The sequence below is a fragment of the Phacochoerus africanus genome, chromosome 1 (genome assembly GCF_016906955.1).
Source record: "Phacochoerus africanus isolate WHEZ1 chromosome 1, ROS_Pafr_v1, whole genome shotgun sequence".
Taxonomy (NCBI): domain Eukaryota; kingdom Metazoa; phylum Chordata; class Mammalia; order Artiodactyla; family Suidae; genus Phacochoerus; species Phacochoerus africanus.
The window spans coordinates 54,039,353-54,060,159 of NC_062544.1; the positions used below are offsets into that span (position 1 = coordinate 54,039,353).

General features: G+C 38.3%; 1 protein-coding gene across 1 annotated transcript in view; it reads left to right on the forward strand.

The window, feature by feature from the left end:
• C6 (complement C6) overlaps positions 1 to 20,807 on the forward strand; it is a 97,490-nt gene that overhangs the window by 60,299 nt on the left and 16,384 nt on the right. The window contains exons 10-15 of the mRNA XM_047766473.1: positions 6,362 to 6,484; positions 11,412 to 11,578; positions 13,743 to 13,968; positions 14,878 to 15,049; positions 15,344 to 15,455; positions 20,111 to 20,243. Coding sequence (XP_047622429.1) covers positions 6,362 to 6,484; positions 11,412 to 11,578; positions 13,743 to 13,968; positions 14,878 to 15,049; positions 15,344 to 15,455; positions 20,111 to 20,243 — 933 coding nt within the window. The remainder of the gene's footprint in view (positions 1 to 6,361; positions 6,485 to 11,411; positions 11,579 to 13,742; positions 13,969 to 14,877; positions 15,050 to 15,343; positions 15,456 to 20,110; positions 20,244 to 20,807) is intronic.

A 20,807-nucleotide genomic window follows, 5' to 3' on the forward strand; every position in this document is an offset into this window, starting at 1 on the left:
TTTTGGAGTTGAAAGTGGTGTGAAATGCCACAGATGAAGGCTCTGCAGGAAGTGACATTTCCCAGACAACCAAGGCCCAGAGAATTTGTTACTGAACCAAACTTGGGTTACTCGCCCATGCACAGGGAAGCCAGTCTATTGACACTGGGGTGTGGTGAAGGAAAGTGCAGCATTTATTGCAGGGTGCCAAGCACAGGGTCCTAGTGGAGCAGATTGGTTCATGTTCAAAAGATCTGAACTCCCCACTGGCTTTCAGGGAAAGGTTTTTAAAGACAGGATGAGAGAGGGGAGTCGTAGGGGTGCCTCATCAACTCATGGACGTTCTTCAGATTGTTTGGTGGGATCCGACATCATCAACCTTCTGATTCCAATTGGTCTGGGGTCTATGTGATTTTGGAAGCATATGGTTAACTTTTTTCACATGGTGGGGGTTTCAGTATCTGCAGAACAGCTCACAGGATATGGCTTAGAATATGATCTACAGCCCTTGAGGAGGAACTAAAGTCCTTGACTTTGTTTAATGGCTAAACAATTATTATTTTGTATTGCTTGACCATTTTCCTTTCTTTCCGCATTTTCTCACTTCTCTGATTATATTTATTCTTTGAAACTTGAGGAAGGCCCAGGAGGCTAAGTTCTTCTACAGACAAGAGGCAGGCAGAGGACCTGGCAGGGCACCTGTTCCAGAAAGACCCTATACGGTCCTGCTCCATTACAAATTGACATGCTTGTCCCAAGTTTGTGGCAAAGCTATGAACTGATTCTCATTGTATAACATCTAATTGAAAATTTACACCAAATTTTTAAATTATTTGCATTAGCAAGGCTTTCTAAATAAAAAACACAGTAGGGATGCACCCATGATTGACAATCAAGAAAGACTTATTTTTTTTCTGATACTTGTTCTCTTTTCGTAGAGAGCAAGTGGTTCAGGCACACAGTTTACACACTTGAGATCATCTTATCTGTTTAGTGCTTTGAACATCTCAAGAAAAGGTACTGGAAAATAAGATGAAAAGTATCCTTTTGTAATGTGGGAAAATGCCATGGAGACTTAACAATTGTAATGCTGTGGTTAGAAGGAAGCTGACGATAGACATTTAATGCTTGATAGCTCAAGCTTTCATTACCATTAATCATCTTTCTTTTTTCACTCTTTTCTCCTCTGCCATTTAGGATTCCAGTTTTATTAGGATCCATAAAGTGATAAAAGTCTTAAACTTCACAATGAAAACTAAAGATCTGCAGCTTTCTGACGTCTTTTTGAAAGCACTTAACCATCTGCCTCTAGAATACAACGCTGCTTTGTACAGCCGGATATTTGATGATTTTGGGACTCACTATTTCACCTCTGGCTCCCTGGGAGGCGTGTACGACCTTCTCTATCAGTTTAGCAACGAGGAACTGAAGAACTCAGGTTTGCTTTCTTCTGCCCTCATTTTTACCTGATAAAACAGCATGCCGTACATTTTTGTCTTACTCTATCATTTTAGTTCTTCTTCTTTATTAACTTTACTTGGACCCTGCGTTCTTTCCAAAATGATATGAAGAACAGCCAAAAAGTACACACTCGGGGAAAGAAAATAAAAATAGGACATTCAGACCCAAAAGAAGAAGAAGGAAAAATAAACAGACTTAACCTCTTTGGACATCAGATTTGGTTCAGAACTTTCTGACATTAAGATCATCTTAATTGCATCATTGTGGTTACTTATCTTGGAACTAAATTCTAAAAGACAATTTACTTATACCATTTTTAGGGGGGGTAATAATTTTATAAAACTGTAATTACAGCAAATCCACTAGCAGTCTTTTTCTTATAATGATTTTAACTAAAAGCCAAGGGCAAAAGATGAAAACAAATTAAGGACTTGACAAGGGACTAAGTTAATATGGGCCAAATATGTACCTACTAGTGATGAAACTTGAAACCAAATGGAAAGAACTTTTATTCTAGTAAATTTTATAACTTTATAGCTTGGGATATAATCAGTGATATTTTCCTGCTCACATGTAAAATAACAACATAAAACTTAGTTTATAAATAAATCTTTACTTCTTAAGTATTATTCTAAATTGCCAATATTAATCATTATTACAGCTTAAGCACCTGTTTTTTTTCAGGCTCCTGTGTGAAATGACACAGGGTCCTGTGGTGCTTCTATCTTGAGAACATGGTTAAGAAACTGTATAATAACCAGAACTCCACTGACCAATTACCCTAAATAAATCAGAATTCTTGATCATTTAACTTTTATACAAAAGAAATCAGGAATTTATTTTAAAGACATCAAGCCAGCCCTGGGGTCAACAGAGTTTCAATCCCTCTGTTCTTACATCTCAGTAAGGAAAAGAGTGATGTTTAAGGTAGCTTCTCTGAGCCCTTCCAAACTTTAAGTGATCAGATGTCCTTCATGACCTGCTTCTTAAGAGAAGAGATGGGATAAAAATCTTTGAGAAGAATTTTCAGTATGAAAATTAAAAATTTTTGACCTGACAGTTACTGATATCCAAAGGATTTATGCTGTGATGGGCTTTCTACACCACCTGCCTCTTAGGTTTCTTTATTTATCTTTTCCACTGGAGGTATATTTGCTTGATGAGTTTGGTGTATTCTGCAACTGAGAATAGCATCAACATTTATGCTGAGCAAAAATGGTTGAGAGAAGTCTCTGGCTTCCTCTCATCTTGGGATGAAATTATTCTGGTCAATGCTTCTGTAGCCCAGAGACTAATTTCTCACTCAATGAGCTATACTCATCATGCATTCACAGCAAAGCCTCTAAAGGTTTAGAGTCCAGGTCAGTTAAAGAATTATGTGAATCTTTAATCAACCATCCAGCAATTTAATAGTTGAAATTCCATAACCAAAATGAAGAGTGATGAGCTATACTTTCTTCCTGAAACATTCTCACCTTCCATCTTTCTCTTTCAATAAAGGTAGAGACTTCAGGACACAGATACAAATAAGAGAGAGATGGGGGTTGAGATGTGATAGAAAACTAAAAATATTGAACCATACAAGACTATGTATACATCCACATCCACTATATATATATAGTGTATTAATTTATAGGGTGTACATATATATGTATATTCAAATATTCAATAAGATATATATTTATATCAATATTTTATGTGAATATATATTCTTGCAGTCATTAAATATATATATACATACACACATATATACTTCTATGAGTAACAATAATAATATTAGCACTCAGTTATCATTTTGGTTAAGATGAAGCATACTCAGACAGAAACAAATGTCAATAAAATGGAATTCTCCGGTGGGTGTACTTACTTGGTTTTGCCTACTCTCTAGATGAATATATATTCTGGCTTCCTCCCTTTTTTCCCTTTCTAGTTCTTCTCCCTTATACTTAGCCATAATGTGGAACTAGAGTTTAGGCTTAGTTTTTATTTGTTTTATCCAATAAGAATTATACCCCTTGTCATTAATTTTTTAAATGACTTGAATACTTCATAGCACTTTCCCTAGCTCAAGAAAATTAAATATCTTTTTATTTGCATCCCTTGATTTATTTCTCTCTTGTTCAGTATCTCACAGTCAGTTTAAAACCTGAATAAGAAGCTCCTGCTGTGGCTCAGTGGAAATGAACCCATCTAGTATCTATGAGGATGCGGGTTCGATCCCTGGCCTTGCTCAGTGGGTTAAGGATCTGGTGTTGCCATGAGCTGTGGTGTAGGTCGCAGACACGAATCAGATCCCACATTGCTGTGGCTGTGGGGTAGGCCAGCAGCTATAGCTCCAGTCCAACTCATAGCCTGAGAACCTCCATGTGCTGCTGAGGGTGTGGCCCTAAAAATAAAAAAGGAAAAACCCTGAATAAAAGTTGACATTGCTTCAACGTGCAAGTTAAAAAGAATTTCAGGACTACAGAGAAAACATTAAACAATTAAAATATAATATGCAAGATGGTCATTTTAAACTCCTTACACTGGGAAGTCATTCTTGCTCTGAATTGGAGGATACAGACTATTCACCCTACTATTTATCAGTATGACATTTTTGATTAACACTGATGACCTTTGCTCAGTCAGAACAGTTGAGGACATTTCTGAAGCATTCATCCTTGTGCCACATCAGAGGGACACTCAGGTTTGAGGCAGCAAGTGCTTTAGCCTCAAGCAACTCCTTTGTTGGTGAAGATAGAGGTCAGGCCCAAGTTACAGGGCATCTGGTGGGGAAGAACAGACCACAGAAATTCACTGATAAAGCCTTGATGTTTTCATCACCAGCTAACTAACACCATGGCTCATAAGACAGATCCACCATTTAAGTCTTTAAGGATCCTCCTACAACCCTCAGGTAACAAAATTAACTATGCTTGTTGTTAATTACATCATAGTTCATGAATTGGTCCCATACAATTTAATTTTCACTTATAAATCATAAAACCTAATGAAAGAATAAGAAAAGGATAGGAGTCATGCACCGTAGATGCCTTAAATGGCTCCCGTTGCCTAAACATTTGACTGATGCACTTATGGGAACAATATTACCAGAAGAAAAATGAGTCATACTGATTCAGCCTGACCAAAACAGCCATCTTTTTTGTTAGAGTTAAAAATGCCAGGCAAACATGAGGGCTGCCAGCCAAGGATTTTTTTACTCACAACCTACAGTATGTCTCTTTGAAAGTGTCAAACTATTGAAAAAACTGTGAAGTAGGAAACCCCATCCCCATCTACACAGCCTCATTCCTCAGGGATCTTTGCATTTGGTTTAAATTTCAGCATCATGCTCAAACAATGCTTCTAGCTCTGAGAAAACTCTTTCTTGCCTATTGTAATCTGCAACCCTAAGTATCAGTATTTGACAAATTATTTTTCTTTAAGGTGCTCAAGAGCTCACTTAACTCCTCTGTCTACCATGTGCTTGTATCTTGCAAGGCAATTTTTTGTTGTTATGGTTGGTCTTTTTAGGGCTGCACCCACAGCATATGGAAGTTCCCAGGCTAGGGCTCAAATCAGAACTGCAATTTCCAGCCTACACCATGGCCATAGAAGCGCTGGATCCTTAACCCACTGAGCAAGGCCAGGGATAGAACCCACGTCCTCATGCATACTAGTCGAGTTCATTACCACTGAGCCACAATGGGAACTCCTTGCAAGGCAATTTTTAACTAAACCTCAAACAAACAAACAAACAAACCACCTGGATTCTAATTTGGGTATTTTGGGTGGCAGGTCAGGTGACTTGGGAAGCTGTTAAGGGAAACATTCAGTCTCCTCAAATTATTATCTGAGATAGATCATACCAACTCAGCCTACAAACAGCCATACCTGTTTCCCTGCACTACACATCCCACTCAATCCTTGACATCCTGACATTCCCCTCAATTTCGAAGTCATTGAGAAGAATAGTCACTACTGGGGTGGGAAAGACTGATTCAGATTCCAAAACCTTCAACAAACGATGCTTGGAAGTTTGGTGAAAGGTAAGAACAATGAGGACCAAAGGTATTAGAGATGGATTCCTTAGCCCCAGAGCATCAGGATTTTTACAAGACATAAAACTAGGGAGGGTCATTGTATGAAAGCAACACTGGAAAACTAGAGGATGTCAAGCCCAGATCCCTCTCCCCAAGAGGCTAGGAATGAAACAGCACCCAATTCCCTTGGGGACAATAGAGAAAGCATATCAAGTACAGGCTTGACTTAAGGAGAAAGAGAGAAGCGTCAGTGAGGACGTCAAAAAGAAGTGGGAATTTCGGAGAGCAAAATGAAAGGGTTTTGGGGGTAGAGGTGGAGTGAGCAGCTGAGTCAGGGAGAGGACGCATAGCTAAGTGGATGAGTGTTCAGGGGCAGGGAGGCGACCAAGGAAGTTTATGATTTAGGTGGTGAACAAGGGAAAGAGTGAAATGGACTCAGTTCTCGCAGCATCAGCGGTGGACCCAAAGGAAGGCCACTGGACCATGGGGCACCAAACACAGCATGTGTTCAGCTTTTGTTTTGCAGGGCTACACAGGGCAGTGGCCAGCAGGATAGGTGAGCTTAGAGGTATGGTGTGTAAGCAACAGGGCGAGGTCCCCATGGCCTCCACACACTGGGCCAGACTGACCCTGCATGTGCTGCTTAGGGCCAGCGTTGAAGGGGACACAGTGGGGACTCACAGATACTCTTCCCTTAAGGATATCCCAGGGCTTGGGAAGGACTGACTCTGTAGTAAAAGCTTTTAATTGGTGGAGCTCACAGGACTTGAGAAGCTGGGTGCTGATGCGCAGTTTCTGTGGCTCCACCAGAATCAAGAGCCTCACACCCCTCCTCCCTGATTTCTCCATGGTGCATCCTCAGGGTTTTTTTGTTGTTGTTGTTTGTACCCATTTCCTAGGTTTAACACAGGAAGAAGCCAAAAACTGTATCCGGATTGAAACAAAGAAACGTTATTTTATAGTTACAAAAACAAAGGTGGAACACCGGTGCACCACTAACAGGATGTCCGAGAAATACGAAGGTAACCGCCCTCTCTAGTAGCAGCTTACCCAGTGCATCTTGACTGACAGACATTGAAGTACCATATTGCCCATGACTCCACTATTTCTAACTTGTCAAAATTTTCATTCATTTCATTTCTGCCTCACAGCTCTATGTGTGGTGGGGGGAGGGAGCAAATCAAATATTAGCACAGCTTGAGGGGGGACATGGTTCAGATTTTTTTATCTCCTGTTTAGGTTGTTTAATTTAATGAACATTTTTTGATTCTTCCTATGAGCCAAACTCAGTATTAAGCATTGTAAAGTAAACATGGGCATGAATTTGGTTTTCCAATCAAAGAACTTACAAAGTAAAGATACATATAAATAACCATTAAACATACAGAAAATGTGGTATATAAATACAATGGAATACCACTCAGCCATAAAAAATACTGAAATAATGCCATTTGTAGCAACACGGATGGACCTAGAGATTATCATATTAAATGAAGTCAAAGAAAAAAAGATAAATGCCATATGATATCACTTATATGTGGAACCTAAAATATGACACAAATGATCTTAATTTACAAAAGACATAGAAAACACACTTATGGTTACCTAAGAAGAAAGGGGGTGGGGGAGATACAAATTAGGAGTTTGGGATTAACAGATAAAAACTGCCATACACAAAATAGATAAGCAACAAGGACTTACTATATGGCACAGGGAGCTATATTCAATATCTTGTAATGGAAAACCACCATAGAAAAGTATATGAAAATATTACATATGGCTTATGTAATAAACCATAATGGAAAAGAATACCATTCAGTATAACTGAATCATTTTGCTGTACACCTGAAACTAACACCATATTGTAAGTCAACTAGACTTCAATTAAAATACAGACTGATAAGGGCTTAAGGGACCCTTAGGGTGCATAAAAAAGGCTCAGGCCACCAAGCCAGAAACTTGAGTGCTGTCTTTGGTTTCTCCCTCCCTCTTTCCAGCTTCTGCATCCAGTAAGTAATCATTCTTCTTCCTTAATATTTCTCCTAGTTCTTCTCAAACCTTCATTTCTTTGGACATGCCCTCCATTCATCATTTCCAATCTTGATTACCACAGAGGCTTCCCAGCTGGTCCCTTTTCCTCTGGTCTTGCCTTCTTTCAGTCTACTCTACCCATTTTCTGGGAGAAGAATATTCTCCAAGGCAAATCTTATCATGAAACACTCATGCCTCCAGCATGTCATAGTTTCACATAGCCTTGAAGAGAAGTTCCTACCTCTCTCTCTGCCTAAACTTTAGGTAGGCTCCTAAATAAGGTGGGCTCTCTCCTGTGCCTTACCATATAAATAACTCCTTCCTCTGTGTAACATTCTCTTATCCTTACCTTCCCTGATTGATTGCTACTTCTGCTCAGAACAAAAGGAAGCAGAATCACTGAAACTCACAAAATATGAAGCTTGTATTATCATGGGGATACAGCCAAGGAACAAATAACAGTATAATATTTACTATAAAAGCAAACAGGTAATTTTAGATATCAGAGCCTATCAATGGTCTACATGTAGATCCCCATACTGAGCTTCAGCAAAATGAGAGCTGACTGGACAAATACACCTTTGTTTTATAGGAGAAATAAAAAGAAGGAAAAAAAGAATAGTTTGCAAAAATAGTAATATAAACCAAAGCATGTACAGATTCTACACCAGTATGTTGTTCAACAGAATAATTTAATAAGAATGTGAATTCAGTAAACAAGAGCTCAGAGATGAAAAGATTAACTATAAGAATTAATTGAAAAGAGAGATTTCAGGAGTTCCCTGATGGCACAGCAGGTTAAGGATCCTGTGTTGTCACTTCTGTGATTTGGGTTGCTGCTGTGGTGCAGGTTTGATCCCTGGCCCAGGATTCTGAATGCCTTGGGCATGGCTGAAAAGAAAAGGAAGATTTCAAAGCTAAGGTACAAAGGTAAACAATATTGAAAATATCACCACTATAGTTATAGATATGGCAAGGTCAAAATATAATTGTCTGAAAATTAAATTGTTAAAGTTGATAACATACAGGAGAGTTCTAAAGTAATGTATAATGAATGCACAGAAAAAAATTCAGATATTAACATTTACTAAGGAATATCTAATGGAAATGGAATGACAAATAGAATTTAATACATGGGAATTAGTGTTCCTGAAATAAAGTGCCCAAGAAATGAAACATAAAAACTATTAATATATATACATATATAGATGCATATTAATGTGTCCCTGAAATAAAGGAGGAAATTTGTCTTTATTATTTGTATCAGAAATATTGTTCAAATACACAACTTCAAGATGAATTTTAGTTAACTAAATACAAAGATTTAAAAAATGAATTCAAATACTTTGGCCAAAAGAATAAGTCACTTATAGAACAACAAAATCTGGCTGGTGTTAGACTTCTTGACAAAATCAATGCTATAAGACAATAGAGGAATGCCCACAAATTTCTAAAAAAGAGAAAAAAAACTATTCATATGTCAAGGTAATAGGAAGGCATCTCAAAACATGAAAGAATTCTGGAAACATTCATTCTTAAATACTTACTGAAGAAAACTACTTGACTGTAAAATCCATCCAACATAGAGATGAGAAAATGTCAAATAGGAACAGTGTTTTAGCTTATAAGAACAAGAGGAGGATACTGCAAAATCAAAGGCTATTACAGGGAGCTCTCTTATGGCTCAGTGGGTTAAGGATCTGGCATTGTCACTGCAGCCACTTGAGTCATTGCTGTGGTGCAGGTTGAAGTCTGGCAGGCACGACCATAAGAAAAAATATGTATATATTAAAAAAGACTATTGCGGTAGTCTCCAAACTGGTTCATCAATCAACTATCCATCCCACCCAGCTGATACATCAGTAATGTTCCTGAATCGTGTCAATTCCCCAACCCAAGTCTTTAGTGCCTGGCATATAGCAAATTCTCAGCTAATGTTTATTAATCACAATGACATGTATGTTGTTTGCTAAAAGCACTTAAAATACATATTTGTCTATTTCTAACCCCTGGGGTCCAATTAAATCATTGGACTCCAAACTCTTCAAATCTGTAAAGGTATCATAAAAAAAAATTTGAGACTATACCTGTAATATGTGTATACTCACTAACAAGTGTTACAAATATAAAAATACATTCTGGACAAAAATATATACAAATGTAGAAAATGGAAAATTTCAAAAGATAACCTATATGAAATGAATAGAATTTTTCATTGTCTTACTCATATCATAATGACAATACTTCATAAAAAAAACTCCTCCGTACAAATTTTCATAGTTTTGGGGGCAACTTTGGTGTCAAACTCATGTGGTTGATGAGAAGCTTGTATAGGAAATAGATCTATCTGTTCTTCCTTCTACTTGTTTTGCTTATGTTTGCACTGTTGGTATTGTCTTCAATCTGCATTTTCTTTCTGGAATGTTTTAAAGCCGTTTATTCACTTCTAAGAGTTAGTTCTGTTCAAAGTAGCTAATAGAATAAATAGACTTGAATTCTTTCTTCAGGATCCCATGCTTATCATAAATAGCTTTCAGCAGTATCCATCCATTTCTGAAATGTATGGTATCTAAATTTGAAATAGTCCATCAGTACCACTGTCAATAGGCATATGACATATTGGCAAATAGTAATTCCTCTCCTATTTTTCTACGAAAAATAAATGCAAAAACCTCTAAAAATTTTCTACTTAAATCTGTCAGTATTATCTTAAGCACCTCACTTTGAAAAAGATCATACATTCCTCACAAGGAGATTACTCACCTATTGTTTTAATCATTCTAGGTTCTCTTACTGTAGAATTTCTAAACAGTAGGGGCATGGCTAATCCTTACTAACTCTCCAGAACTGATATCAAATTAATGTCATTAATTATTACCCATAACATTAGCCTTCTTTCCATTTGATTTTATTTCTCACTACAATTTCTTTTTCTTTTTCTTTTTAGGGCCACACCTGCAGCATATGGAGATTTCCAGGTTTCCAGCTTGAATCAGAGCTATGTTCACCAGCCTACACCACAGCCACAGCAACTCAAGATCCGAGCCACATCTGCGACCTACACTACAGCTCACAGCAGCGCCGGATCCTTAACCCACTTCACTGAGCAAGGCCAGGGATCAAACCTTCGTCCTCATGGATACTAGTCAGATTTGTTTCCTCTGAGCCACCATGAGAATTCCTCTCACTACAATTTCTTATTACTAAGTTCCTACTCCTATTAAAAACACCATTAGTTGATAAGGATTGTTTTGAAAATTTGCACAAAAGATTTATGCTGTGTACATTAAATGCCATTGCCTCTAAAGGAATATTGTACCAACTCTTAATTTGAGGTTGAATTTTTTCCTTTGTTAGATGTGGTTTTACTCCTGTCTTTAAGCTTAAAAGCATTCTCTCATCTTTTTCCTGAAATTGTAGTCAATTTGGCATGGTGGACAACTGATTGTGTATCAGAAGCCATGTGGTTTATGTTATTCTGGGAGTCCAAGACATATGCCTATATAAATCAAAAGCAGAAGATTTGGCATCAAAGATCGGGGGGCAGAGTTATCAGGACTTGGGCCACATCTGCACACCAGCTCCCTCTCTTAGAAACTATGCCAAATTACCTCTCACTTCAATGTCCATGTTTATAGCAAGACCTGCTTGTTGTGAGAATTACATAAATAATGAGTGCAGAGTGCCTGGCATACACAAGTTGATAAATAAATGATAGCTATTGGCACTATTATTATCATTTCTATTATAAACTCCCTTTAGGGATAGAAGGCATGTTCTCTTGCTTTTCACATAACTAACTTAATGAAGCTACATGACTACCATCTGCTTCTTTTTCCTGTGCAAATAGGCTTTACTTTCAAGGTTGAATTTGCAGTAAAATTAAATGAGTAAAATTTTTTTTGAAAAACCTTGCAGGTTCCTTTTTGCAAGGATCAGAGAAATCCATATCCCTGGTTAAAGGTGGAAGAAGTGAGTATGCAGCGGCTTTGGCATGGGAGAAAGGGAGTTCTGGCCCAGGAGAGAAGACATATTCTGACTGGTTGGAATCAGTGAAGGAAAATCCTGCTGTGATTGACTTTGAGGTAAGATTGCAAAGCATTCTGGGTAAGAGCTAAAGTCAGTTCTCTGGCAGCCCAAATTGCACATCACATAATTCCTTTTCCATTTTCCTCTCAGATGATAAAAGAAATGTCTGTCTTTCAGTGTGTATGCACAATGTACCTTAAAAAAAAAAAGCATTAAATTACACCTCCATTGTTTATGCTGTTCAAACAAGCATTCTCTAGTATGGTATTTAGAATTCCTAGCACACATGAAATACCAGAAGTGGGAATTTAGCGCATAAAACTGCCCGAACTTGCCTAGAGTAGTTCTCTTCATCTCCCCATACATACAGTAAATTTGATTTCTGTAATTTTCTTGCAATTCTTTATTCGATGAGCCCTCCTAAATCTTCATTTATAGCTCTGTGGGATAAATGGGATTTTAGATGCATTTGGCTTCCTGTTTCTATTACCTTTGATTAAATTTACCAGTCTTATATTTGTTGTAATTACATTAAAGGGTGATTTTTATTATGTATGAAATGCCTGGTCCACAAATCAATCACACGGCATTTAGAACCAGTTTTGCCTAAAACATAAGCACATTTTTAAAAGCCCCTTAAAGAAGTTATTCTGCTCATTTCATTTAAATGAAGATGAAGGATCATACTGAGTGAAGTAAGTCAAAGACAAATATCATATGATATCACTTACATGTGCAATCTAATTTTGAAAAATTATATAAAAGAACTTATTTATAAAACGGAAAGAAACTCACCAGTCTCAAAACCAGTCTTAGGGTTACTGTAGGGAAGACCATGTGGGGGGGGAGGAATTTGGACGGTGGGAATAACATATACACACTGCTGTATGCAATAGATGCATAATAAGAACGTACTGTATAGCACAGGGAAATCTACTCAATAGTTTGTAATAACCTACAGGGGAAAAAAAGAATTAGTATATGTGTGTGTGTATGTATGTATATATAGGTATACGTATATATGTGTATATATATATACACATACAATTGTATGTGTATATATATAGGTATATATAGGTATATATATGTGTATATATATATACACATACAATTGTATGTGTATATATATATAGGTATATATAGGTATATATATGTGTATATATATATACACATACAATTGTATGTGTATATATATAGGTATATATAGGTATATATATGTGTATATATATATACACATACAATTGTATGTGTATATATATAGGTATATATAGGTATATATATACAATGTATGTATATATAGGTATACGTATATATGTGTATATATATATACACATACAATTGAAACTAATACAACATTGTAAGTCAACTACTCACCAATAAATTTTCAAGAGGAAGATCAAATAAATAAGTAGAGATAAAGGAGTTCTTTCATCATGAAAGTAGAATAATTTACATACATTGTGAAGATACTTTGAGCTCAGTAGGTTATTGTAGGAAAACGAGATCCACCTGCCCACCTGGGCACTTGTGCGTCCCTCATGGCACTAGAGAGTCATTCCTTGGGGGATTTAAAATAAGCTCTAATTTTGCATTAGCCCCATTATTTGCTGCTGTAATTCTTTTATTCATCCTACCCACCAGTTCATTTCTCCATTTTCTCCCTCCACGTTCTCTCTTCCAGTTCTACCAAAAGCCAGTACTGCTGTCCCTGGAAACATAAAGAACACAGAAATCTTCTCTTCACCCTTTCTGGATTTTTCTACCACACAAAGCCTCTTTTCATCCTTTCTGGATTTTTCTGCTTAAGTCAGACTTTATGAGGTTTCAGCAGAGCGTTTCTGAGCTGCCTCTCTCGGTCACTTACCTCAGTACTTCGATGCTTAATACATAAGATGATGTAAATCCAAGTTAATGGCACCTCACGAGGCTTCCACCATAGGAGAATGCCAAGGGAGAGTAAGCTCCAGAACAAAGACAACTGTCATACTTTAGGGACAGCAGAAGCCAGCCAATCATGCAGACAGCTGCTCTACCCCCTCTAGGGAAGGGAAAAATACTCACCTGCTCTGGTGGGGAGGGCTTTTCCCCACTGGCTCAACAGGCAGGTATTCCCCATTCTACACCTATCTCTTTGAAGCGTGGAATTTTGCAGGCCTTGATGGCAACATAGCCCAAGGGATATGACTCTGACTGGCCCTCCTCCCTCCCATCTGCTCTCAGCTTGCTCCCATCACAGACTTGGTAAGAAACATCCCCTGTGCAGTGACAAGACGGAACAACCTAAGGAGAGCTTTCCGAGAATACGCAGCCAAATTTGACCCTTGCCAGTGTGCTCCGTGCCCCAACAATGGCCGCCCTGTGCTCTCAGGGACCGAATGTCTATGTGTGTGCCAGAGCGGCACCTACGGTGACAACTGTGAGAGGCGTGCCCCGGATTACAAATCTAGTAAGTGTCGGGAATTTACTGTGAGTAGGAAGGTTTTCCCCTCCACAAGGTATTCCAGGTCAGTCAATGAAAAAACGAAACAAAACAAAACAGGACTTCTCTTAGCAACTTCCATCTTATGCAAACTCACAAAAAAAAAATAGGCCTGGAGAAAGACGCTAAAGTCAGACAATCCTGATGTGAGTCTCAGCTGTAACCTATCAGCTGTATGACCTTGGGAGTCACCTAATATATCTATGCCTCAATCTATTCATCCATAAAATGGGAATAATGCCACTATATATCTGAAGATATATAGTGTGTGAAGATTATATATGTGTGCATAAAGAATATACAGCACAGTGCCTATAACATAAAATAAAGTAGAACAATAAATCAGACTACAAAATAAAATGTGATACTGTTTTTACAAACTGCTTATGTATTCTAGTGTAGGATGAGGATGGCTTTAATTTACTAAGGGATAAATTAAACCACAACCACAGTTTTCATGAACGACTAAGGAATGTTCGCGGTTACCTCTAATCCTCCTTAGAAAGAGGATGTGCCAGGGGAGTAAGAATATAGTCTATCACCTTTAAAAACATAATTTAATATATATTCTATCAGAGTTCATACATGTACATACATGTATGCATATATGTACCTGTGTGATCTGCTTGCTGCCGATAGTTGAAAATGATTCAGAGCAGTTACCATTTCATTCAGGCAGTGGGAACAGGAAAGGGAAGTCAGGGGATATATCAGGCCCTTTGCACAGATAGTTTCCCTTAATCTTCACGATTAGCCTATGATACCCCCACAAAAGATCACATGGCTAAAAAGTGAGGGAACCAAGTTGGTCTGGCTTCAAAGCCCAAATCCTCCCAGACACACCTTGATGGGTGGGGGGGCCCTCCTGTGTTCCAGATGCAGTAGATGGGAACTGGAGCTGCTGGTCTTCCTGGAGCACATGTGACACTACGTACAAGAGATCAAGGACCCGAGAATGCAACAACCCTGCCCCCCGGCAAGGAGGGAAACCCTGCGAGGGGGAGAGGCAGCAGGAGGAACACTGCACATTCTCCATAATGCAGAACACGTAAGGGGGGTGAGGGGAAAGAGGGGCATCCCCTGGCCACAGCTAGAGTTAAGGTATTTATTTCTTACTGCTAAGGAAAGAAATAATTAGAATTGCGCCCATTTCAACACAGTGAAGTATTGGATCTGCCGCTACCTGTTTCTCTTTAATATTTTCTCTTGTTTTATAAATATCATACACATAAATATATACACATAATGTGTATATGTGCCTACATTTATATACACAGGTGAATGTGTGTATTTGTATATATACTTGTTATATTATACACACACATTTATTTTTCTTTTTTAGTGGACAGCCATGCATCGGTGATGATGAGGACATGAAAGAAATAGACCTCCCTGAAATAGAATCAGATTCAGGGTGTCCTCAACCAGTCCCTCCAGAAAATGGATTTATTCGGGTAAGCATCCTGACCTTCACTTTAGATTTGGAATCCAAAAACATAGGACTCAGAATGCATGTCCTTTCTTTTACTTGGAGTTATTGTTTTCTTAGTTTAATAATCTGCTGACTTAAAAAGTACAAAAGGAAGTTTCTGTTGTGGCTCAGCAGTAATGAAACTGACTAGTATCCATGATGATGCAGGTTTGATCCCTGGCCTTGCTCAGTGGGTTAAGGATCCAGTTTTGCCATGAGCTGTGGTGTAGGTCACAGATGTGGCTCGGATCCAGCATTGCTGCGGCTGTGGTGTAGGCTGGCAGCTGCAGCTCTGATTAGACCCTTAGCCTGGGAACTTCCATGTGCTGCACATGTGGCCCTAAAAAAAGGCAAGAAAAAAAAAAGAAAAGTTTAAAAAGTGATATGGTACCCATATACAATGGAATACTACTCAGCCATTAAAAAAGAACAAAATAATGCCATTTGCAGCAGCATGGATAGACCTAGAGATTATCATAGTAAGTGAAGTAAGTCAGACAGAGAAAGACAAACCTCGTATGATATCATTTACATGTGGAATCCTACAAAGTGATATAAACTAACTTATTGCAAAGCAGAAACAGACTCACAGACTTCACAAACAAACTTAGGGTTACCAAAGGGACAGGTGGAAGGGAGGGATGGGCTGGGGGTTGGGGATTGGCACATGCACACTAAGGTATGGAATGCCAATAGGGACCTGTTGTACAGCACAGGAAACTCTACCCAATATTCTGTGATAGTCTATGTGCAAAAAGAATATGAAAAAGAATGGATGTGTGTATATGTATAACTGAATTACTGTGTTGTACAACAGAAATGATCACAACATTATAAATGAACAATAAAACTACAATAAAACTTTTAAAAATGAAAAAAAGGTTAAAAAAAGTTAAAAAGTGGTATTTAGAAAGGCTCCATCACTTTTCTTTCTTTTCCTTCACCTGGAGATATCTTCATACCTGGTTGTTAGACCAAAGAATGGCAGGTTTTTTGTGTTCCTTGTAACTACTAACTCATGTGCTGGTGGAAGGTTTGTGTGAGTGAAGAATGGTTTGGAAGACTCTGCAAGAATCTGCAACTAAGATCTGACTACTTGTTTCTGAGTCTGAGCAAACTAACCTCTAATCTAAGGCATATTATCAGAGAAACAAACTAGTCTTGGCTGTAATCATAGGAGGTATTGAATCTGTAATGTCTTATTAGGTTAGAAAACTGTAGAACTCTTAAGGAGTCAATACAGTTTTAATACCTTTTAATTTATCTTTTTTCATTAAACCACAATATGTTTCTATGATTAAAAACAACTAGATATTTTTTGTCAGAAAGGTCTGTGACTTTAGATATAAATTTTCAGGAGATACATAATATTTAAATTGATCACAGGAGATATGCTCCCTAATCAATTTTATCTTAATTTTTATTTTATTTTTACTTTTTAGGTCTTTTTGCTTTTTCTAGGGCCACACCTGCGGCATATGGAGGTTCCCAGGCTAGGGGTCTAATCGGAGCTGTAGCCACCAGCCTATACCACAGCCACAGTGATGCAGGATCCGAGCTGTGTCTGCAACCTACACCACAGCTCATGGCAACGCCAGATCTTTAACCCACTGAGCACGGCGAGGAATTGAACCCACAACCTCATGGTTCCTAGTCGGATTCATTAACCACTGAGCCACAATGGGAACTTCCTATCTTGATTTTTAAACTCAACCTTTCTTAAACCCAGTAAAGCCTTTAAATTCATCTGTTTCCATCTATATCATATTTATGATCAAAGATTAATAACCCTCAGGAGTTCCCATTGTGGCTCAGCAGTAATGAACCCAACTAGTATTCATGAGGATGTTGGTTCCATCCCTGGCCCTGCTCAGTGGGTTAACAATCTTGCATTGCCGTGAGCTGTGGTATAGGTCACAGACCAGCTCGGATCTGGTGTTGCTGTGTCTGAGGTGTAGGCCAGCAGCTGTAGCTCTGATTCAACCCATAGCCTGGGAACTTCCCATATGCTGCATGTGCAGCCCTAAAAAGCAAACAAACAACAACAACAAAAAGATTAATAACCTCAATTCTCCAAGGCCAGCAAATAGACATCCATGAAGCTGAGTCTAGACCAATGTGTCTTCCAAGTTCATCCACCTCTGTTTGTATATAACATGCCAGGCCTAAATGTGTGAGGGGAAGAAATATTTTGGAGGGCATTAGTGTCCATTAGTCTTGCCTCTAAAACCAGAGGTTCTCAGATTCCAGAACACTGAAGGCTGGTTTGGGGCAGGGCCCAGAAACTTCCATCTCCAACAAGTTCCTGGGCAATACTGATGCTGTTAGCTCAGGAGGCACACTTGGTAACAAACCCTTTGGAACAGAGGTCAGCAAATGCCTGCCTTCTATTTCCTCTTCTTTTTTTTAAATGAAGTTTATTGGAACACAACCACATTCCTTTATTTACATAATAACTATGGCTGTTTTGTGCAGCAAAGGCGCAAGGCGACAGACACTGCCTGGCCTGCAACTGACTATCAAGGTTCTTGATAGAAAAAAGTTTGTCAGTCCACCCTATAGTATCCTCAGAATTACATTTTGTCAGAGCCAGATACCTAAATAATTTTTAATCTGTTTGTGCCAGCTACTTACAGAAATTGTTGAAACAATCAACATTCTAGTTTTCAAAACATACAAAGAGTTTAAAAGGTGATTCATTATTCTAATGACTCTTTATAAAATTATATGTTTACATTTCCAGTAATAAGTTCACTCCTTGTTTTAATTTGCTCTTTATTAAAGACCTAATCCCTGCCTGACAATAGTTTTTACTCAAAAGTAATACAATTTTAACCTTCCCAATGAGCACTCTCTGAAATTCCTGGAAGCAAAATGCCCTTTGTATAGAATCCAAAAGAGGCAGAGATGCCTAATTCCGGGCTAGAGCAATGGTGTCATTGCGTGTGAAGACATCTGTTCAACGAGCAAGACATAGGTTCTACCCCTATAGGCAAGTGACAGTGACTTTGGCAAGGGTCCCTATGTAGGCAGTCTAGCAGATGTGCTTGTTGAAGCTTGATGGTTGCAACATATACTTATACGTTGTTGCTTCGTAACAGAAATGAAGCAGAAGCTGATGCCAGTAATTTATTTGGGGATGAATGCAAGAGAAAATGTGCATCCTTTGAATAAAACATGCAGATCATTAACACTACTCATCGTGCCATTTCCCGCAGAAACACAGTCACAGCCATAATAACCAATGGTGGAATATTTTTTTTGTATTCAGGAAATTAATCATCTTCTAGGAGACAAGCTGAATCATGTGGCCAAGTAATACAAAGGTGACGACTGAGCTTTCACCTCCCTCAAAACTCCCCAGAGAGTAACTTCCCAGTCAATTCTTTGTGCTTTTCTCCCTCTCAGTAAGAAAAGACTGTTCCATTACTGGCTTCCTTAGAGTGTTTTGCATTTTTCAGCAAAGAATTATGAAGCCCTGTGTAAAGCTTTGTGAAGCAGAGATATGGTAGTAGAAGTGCCACTCAAATGTCAGGTTGGGTCTGATACATGTGCTAAACATAAAATAGAGCTTTTGTACAAGTTTCCCCCCAAACCTGAAAGGGTGGTACACCTGATAAATCCAGGGAAATGAAGAAGGTTTTCCACAGAGGACGTTCTATTTGAGTTGGGTCTTGAGAGAAGGAACAAGAGAACATGTTGAGGATAGAGTAAAAGCCAGATAAAGACCTAGAGGTATGAAAGAGAATATTATGTTCAAAGAATGACAGGTGGCTTTGGTTTGCTAGGTTCTATTGGAGGAAATGGCAAGAGGTGAGGATGGGAAAGAGGCTTAAAGGTAATATTCCAAGCTAAGAATAGAAAACCAAATTTATCTTAAAAATTTTATCGAACCCCCACATGATATGGGTATACTTTAATTACCCATTAATTGGGAAAGTGTACAATGACCAACAGGTTATCGGGGCACTTTCAAATGATTTGTAATCAATTTGTTACCATAGCAACTGCATATATTGCTGCATATTTAGGATACGTTATTTATTCAGTTTATAGCCACTACAGGCTGTGTATAGAGTTTTCTTATTCTTGCAATAGTAGGCCATCACCTATACAGTGGGGAGCAAGTTATTAAGTAAAATACACACACACACACACAAACACACACACACACACACACACAGGCTAATCAATTTAGAATAGCAATATGGAAGATGGATTAGAAGAGGGTCCAGTTAGATCCTGCTATATAGCACAGGGGACTATATCTAGTCACTTATGATGCAGCATGATAATGTGAGAAAAATAATGTATGTATGTATGGGTGACTGGGTCATCTTGCCGTACAGTAGAAAATTGACAGAACACTGTAAACCAGCTATGATGGAAAAAATAAAAATCATTAAAAAAAAAGAAGAAGAAGAAGAGGGACCAATTAGATAGTTGTCCTGAGATCACACATGCTATGAACAAAGGCAATGGTGATAGCAAAGGAAAAGAGAACTTTGAGGGATGCTGAGGAGTAGAAATTGAATGGACTCTGGAGTGAAGGAAGAAAAAGTATCCAGAAGGACCCCAAGGTGTTTAGAGATACTATTTGTAACATTAGTAACTTGCTGGTTTCCGTTTTAATTCTAGAATGAAAAGACACTGTATTCAGTTGGGGAAGATGTTGAAATTGTCTGCCTTACTGGATTCAAAACTGTTGGCTATCAGTACTTCAGATGCTTACCTGACAGAACCTGGAGGCGAGGAGATGTGGAATGCCAACGTGAGAACTGGGCAGACATTCTGCCTGACTCTGCTAAAGAATGAATGGGCCCAAACTAAGTAGAGCAAAGTCACCCCTCTTAGATTCATCCATTTTTACTATTCTTAAGTAATTATGGTGAAAAGGTTTAGCGAAGCAGAAAATAGGATTCATGGGATAAAATTAGATTTCTAAATATCTTCATGTTTTAGTTCTCCTGCCCCTGCTTATTAGCAGGACTGTGAGGCATGTGCTTAAAAAGAAATCTGGGAAGTCTGCTAACTGTATCTAAGCACAGACATCTGCTTTGCGTGGTGCACAAAGAGATGCAAATTGATGAGTCCCCGGAAGATGATACTTGCACTCTATGTATCAGAGATGGGATTTTACAAGAAATGCAGTTTTATCCTTGGAGCACATTCACATTCTCTGTTGATGAAGAAAGGGGGAGTTTGTAGGCTCCACATGTACCCACGCCTCAGTAAAGTTAAAATGCGATTCAAACAAGGCTCAGATGGGGACTCCACAGAGTTGTTATGGGGAACCATGACATAGAGTTGAGATCAGTGTCAATTAGAATGTCCT